This window comes from Egretta garzetta, unplaced genomic scaffold (assembly GCF_000687185.1).
Source record: "Egretta garzetta isolate BGI_Z169 unplaced genomic scaffold, ASM68718v1 scaffold1, whole genome shotgun sequence".
Lineage (NCBI taxonomy): Eukaryota > Metazoa > Chordata > Aves > Pelecaniformes > Ardeidae > Egretta > Egretta garzetta.
This window is the reverse complement of record NW_009258542.1, coordinates 133797-139535: the sequence shown is the minus strand read 5'-3', so window position 1 is coordinate 139535 and position 5739 is coordinate 133797. Positions and strand designations below refer to the sequence as shown.

Sequence of the window (5739 nt, the reverse complement as noted above, 5' to 3'; positions counted from 1 at the left end):
AGATTGACAAAGCCGTTGATTTTTTTCACTCAGTATCAGGGGATTGTAAGGCTGATACAGAATCTTGGGTATGGGCCAAAACAAGTTTCCTATCAGAAACATGAGTTCACTTAAGAAAGAGAAAATGAAACTCAGTTCTTTGGATCCTAATGAACCGCTTGGTTCCTTTGTGGTCAGCACTGTAGTGTGTCCAAGTTCTGGCTTCAAGTGGTGCTGCTGTCGGTGAGCTCAATGACACTGCTTTAAGCCTGTGCTGTGGACACAATCATCAAGCTGGACCATAGCTGAGACTTCCACATCCAATTTCTTATTGTTTGCCTCATTTAGATGCTGAAGTTAATACTCTGATTTTTTTTTTTTTTTTTTCCTCCTGCCCCCTCTAGGTTTTAGCATTTGTATAGGTCATGTAGTGCTGTACAAGGCCATTGCAGCCAGACACAAGTCCTCCGTGGTGCTTAATTAATGCAGCACAGATGTAGGCAACATGCCTTTATTTCCTGTGCATAGAGTACTGTTGATGTGCCTATTCCTGACCTAAAGCAGCATCTTTCTAGCTAAGATACCCAGTTCTCTGCACTCTTTTCCTGCTTTGCCTTTCCCTGACTCTACCTGCTCTTTCTTATGGTGAGGGCAGCTTCTTGGAGCTCGTAGCAGCCACTGCCGGGAGCAGGGTGGGTTCCCGGGGCGATCTGTGTGTCCTGGACCACTCTCAGGTGCTAATTCTTACACTTGCTTTCAGATCCAAAAAGTTAATCCAGGAGTCAGATCAGCATCTGAAAGATGTAGAGAAGATATTACAAAACGACAAGCGATACCTGGTACTTGACTGCGTACCGGAAGAGAGACGCAAACTCATTGTGTCCTACGTAGATGACCTGGACCGCCGAGGCCCGCCTCCACCACCCACAGCTTCAGAGCCTACAAGACGAACAACAAAGTAGTTATGAAATACTCTTAAGCCAAGGGTATCTGTTAAATCAAAAAGCTTGCATGAGCCATCTGTCAGGTTTATACATATACATTACCGTGAATATATTGCAAAACCATCTGAGGAGCAGAGGAAGAAGCAGCATTTGTGAACATAAAATGGTCTCCGGGCGGGTGGGAAACCAACAGCAAAAAAACCCACGTTAAAGGTATTTATGAGTTTCTCTGGGGAGTGACTGACAAAAATCCAAACATGTGGGCTGTGTTTGGTAACTTTAGATCTCGGAGCAATGCAGTATCTGTATACGAGGTGTGGATGTCTGGTGTTTGGAGGCATTCTTCTCAGCAGTGTCATACATGTGAGTCTTAAGGATGACTGCACTTGCGGTTTGAACTTGTACTACGTGTGTGCCACCAGCTTCCTAATGGTTACCCGCGGGCCCTGGCTGAGGAGGTGAACTGCTGTCCAATAGCTTAAATTATTGATTACTGAAGACCGCGTTCTGGAAAGACAAGTCCCAGTTCTCTGCTTGCTTCCACCCTTGTAAATGGAACTAAATCCATTAAAGCTGGAGTTAGAACTGAGAGAGGAGAATTAGCACGGAGAGACCAAATTAAATCTGTTCACAAGTCTGCTTTGTTCCTTAGCCTATCCATGAATTAGAAGCAAAATCAGGTTGCTCTGCCCAAGTGAGGATTTGTCTAATAATTTTTACTCGAAGTTGGAAATACTTGGTAAATAACAGTGGTTACCAGAGCAGAACAGGACGGTTGTATAAACACATTTTTATTTACGATAAAGTGATCTTTACATACTTCTGGATTAGACTGTGGATTTCCCCTCTGGGCAATTCTTGTAAACTATACTCTTGTTTTGAATGTTAAACTTGTGTTTCTAAAGTTTAATTTTGAAATGTTGGGATTGTTCAGTTTATGTATTTGAACTACAATAAACCAACCCTTTTTATATATGGATTGTACAGGCCTAATACCAGTTTTTGTTGGATTTTGTTGGAGTTGTGAGTTTACGAGTAAAGCAAACAACTGAAGTCATATCGCCTAAATTCTTGGCTGTGTTTGGCAAAACAGTACCTGAGGCACAATGCAACATCGGATTAAACTGCAGCAGCATTCAGGTCAGCATATGTGCAATGGGGTGCCAAGCAAAAAATATTTACTAGTTTAGTTCTTTAGTCTTTTGCTTAAATATGAGATGGTAGGGATGGTGGCGTCAAAGTGTTTCCTTCTGTTTCTTCTGTATTTGACGTGGATCTCTTCCTGTGAGCTGAGGGTTGGGGAAGGATCGATTCTTCCATGAGAAATTTTTTTTTTTTTTTTTTTTTTTTTTCTTCTTTTCCCAGCAATTACTGGTTTGGTGGCCGGCCACTGGGACTTGCAGTCTGAGCACCAAGGCGGAAGGTTGTTCACAGAGATTTAGGCAGCTTGGGGAGGGATCTGTACTGCTGACATCTGAAACATGGTGCACGTAGTAAGAACAACTCCCTAAACTCAGGGCAAGCACCCCTCCTCTCTCTGAGCACCCGCTGGCTCCATCGGTGTGGTGGTACCCAAGCTATCGGCAACCGGCGCAGGGCACCGCCTTTGCTGGGAGTGGAAGTGGAGCGAGGAGGATTGTAGCTTGTGTAAGGCCAAAAACGTTAGACCCCGCAGGAGGTGTGGTTCCCACCTGGGAACTGCAGAAATTAAACTGACTGCATGCCTGCTGATGTGCAGGCAGGGTGGGGAGGGCAGAGCTGCCCGCGGCTCCGCAGTCACTGTTGGAGCTGGAGAAATCCCGGGGCTGCTGCTGGTGAACTTGTGTTAGCAAGTCTGATCCTCAGCAGTTTTCTTAATTTTTAACAAATTCTTTTGATGTTGTATTTGAGTGTCAGGTGTCTCAAGCATTTTGGATTGCCTGCTTCAGGCAGACAGATTTTGCATTTCTTTGTTCACATCTGAAAACGGTAGTGAGGGGCAGGAGGGGACACCGGGAACTGGCGCAGGAACGCGGTACAAGGTGAGCAGGACCGGTTTTGCCAAGGACAAAACATCAGACAGTTTTTGCTGTGATAATGCTTTTCTTTTTCCTGAACTGATGTTGGCTCTGCATTGAGCTGCCCTGAGCCGACCTGTCCTTTGCCGTGGGAGGCATGGCAGGCAGGGCCAGTGGCCTTTGCCTTCACCAGCCAACGCGCTCCACCGTGGCCACGCACGCCTGTCACCAGCCAGATCTCTGTTGGGCAAATGGAACAGCAAGAGTGTTTCTTAATGTTAAATTTCTTAAAAGTCTTCATTTTTATGAACAAACTGAGAGTCTAAGGTTGTGGCAGTGAGGTGCCCGACGACCCCCGCTGGCAGCAGTGATGCTAACAGACAGCTCAGCTCGTTCCAGTGCTCAGCTGGTGGCAGAGCAGAGTCCTCTGAACCCTCTGGGTGTGGGGTGGGCACAGGGGGACCCCAAATCTGCAGCCATCCCTGTACCTGACATGGCCCATTTGTGCCCACCTGCCTGCTTGGGGCCCTCATCTCTTCAAGTGCCCTCTGGGCACATCTGGGATGCAGAAGGTGCCCAGAGCCTGACTCTGGTGGTGGGAATTGTGGCAATGTGCCCGCTCACTGGGAGAGCCTGACGTAGCCCTGCTCTGCCAGTAAATGAATTTCTTTTCGCTCAGCTTAGCGTGGCCCTGCAGGAAGCCATGCATTTTTTATGGCCATTTTAAAATATGGTTAGCTTGTTCATTAAATGAATAAGATTGCTATTAATTTTAATTTACCTTGTTTATGGAGACCAGATGCTCATTAACATTTCTTTATCTGCTTATTCTGTGGATAAAGCAATTATGCCTAACGTAGCAGGCCCCTGGTGGGGGGGGGTGCTGCTGTTGCAGCCACAGCGTTGCTGCCGGAGGACGCGCTGGTGATGCATGACATCATGGAGATGGTCCCCTGTCTCTGCAGCACCTTGGGCACAGTCCCCTGTGTCCCCCAGAGGCAGGGACAGTCTGTGGGACCCTCTTCCAGAGAGGAGATGGGGTATAAGGGGATGCTGACAACTCTTCCAGCACCTTTCCCATTGCAGTCTGGTGGCTCACCCGGCCCCGTCATCAGGGTGCTGCTGTGGCTGAGCACTCACGAGGGGCTGGCAGGGCAGGAGTTAAATCTAAGCAAGCTTAGGAAAGGGAAAGAAACTCAAATTTTGAAAAGCTGGACTCATTTCTGGGGTAAGGAGCTGTGGTTTGTCGCTCAGGGTTCAGTTACTTTTGGGGCTGTGTTGCCTTTTCCAGCTTCTGAGCAGAGACCCGGCACTGCTTGATGGTTTCTTTTTCAGGAGCCCAAGGCTTCCTGAGAGATCTTGTCTGGTCTTGCAAACAGCAATAAATGGGGCTCTGTAACTCTGCTCCTTCCCCAGGCAAGGGGCTGGCAGCACTGGGGGTCCCTCAACAACCACCGCAGCGCTGGGGCTGGGCCACCAGTGCAGCAACCTGCCCCTCTCACAGCTCCTGGGGACGTTCCCAGCTGTTGAGGACATTTCCCAGCTGGTGTCCACCCTGCCCAGAACTTTGTGATTTTTACTTTGATGCCATGCCTCTCTGCGCTGTGGGAGGCTGGTGGCTGTCGCTGAGCAATGATTATGGTCAGTGGCTAATGACAGTCACGGAAGTCTAATTTTATCACATCTCATCTTTGCTTGTGGGAGCGAATAAGGACTTCCAGTCCCAAGTAATCTGCTTAAAATGTAATTTTGAGCTGGTAACGCACTGTTTTTTCTAATGATGTTTCGCTGATGTGCCAGTGACAGACTGGGGTGCTGGGCTGCGCAGGGGGGCGAGCGTGGTGGGGGGACTCTGACACGGGACCTGTAGAGCGCTGTCCCAAAGGACTCAGGTGCTTGAAGGACGCTGGGGACTCCAGTTCTTGTGAAGAGAAGCATCAGGGATGTGGCTGCAGGACCCCTCCCCATGCCCCACAGCAGGAGCCCAGCACCTTCGTGCCTGGCTGGAGCAGCCAGGCTCCACTTTGATCTCAGCACCTGAAGGGGCGATGCCACAACTTTTTAAAATGCTTGGAAATGGGAGCTCCACATTTCGGGCTTTCCCTCCCGTCCCTTGTCACCCCATCAGCAGCAGCATGGCCTGAGCCATGATGCATCCTTCCCTGAGCTGAGTCTACAGCGCTCTACACAACTCGATTTTTCACAATGATAAAGACAAAGGTGGCTGTTGTAAACATCAAAAGCCTTGCTGGAAATGTTGGAAGAGCTCTCTGAGTATCCAGGACTTACGGGACTTACCCAGAGGCTCTTTGGAAGAAAATGATGGTGCGTCCCCTGCCCCCCAACTGCTCCCCTGGGCCGTGCACAGCACACCGAGGAATGAACCCAGGGCTTGAATTCATGCACGTTTTAGTAGATTAAGGTCACACAGTTAATGTGAAGGTAAATGGTGTCTGTTTGAATAACATTTCCTTGACAGTATAATCCATGCCCTGCAGCTTCTAATTAGGTGCCACTGTTTAAATTTATCACCAAGAACAGCAGAGAATTAGTGCGTGGACTGCACAGCACACCGAGGAATGAACCCAGGGCTTGAATTCATGCACGTTTTAGTAGATTAAGGTCACACAGTTAATGTGAAGGTAAATGGTGTCTGTTTGAATAACATTTCCTTGACAGTATAATCCATGCCCTGCAGCTTCTAATTAGGTGCCACTGTTTAAATTTATCACCAAGAACAGCAGAGAATTAGTGCGTGGACTGCAGAGGAACTGACAGTTTGCTTTAACACTGTATCAAGTAATGAGGTTTGTCCTGCT

At 48.1% G+C, this 5739-nt stretch overlaps 1 protein-coding gene across 1 annotated transcript in view; it reads left to right on the top strand.

Moving 5' to 3' along the window:
* The window catches only part of TCERG1 (transcription elongation regulator 1), a 35620-nt gene extending 33779 nt beyond the window's left edge, over window positions 1–1841 (top strand). The window contains 1 exon segment of the mRNA XM_009646748.2: window positions 740–1841. Within this exon segment, the coding sequence (XP_009645043.1) occupies window positions 740–941 (202 nt within the window). The 3' untranslated portion in view covers window positions 942–1841.
* Window positions 1842–5739: the final 3898 nt, after the last annotated feature.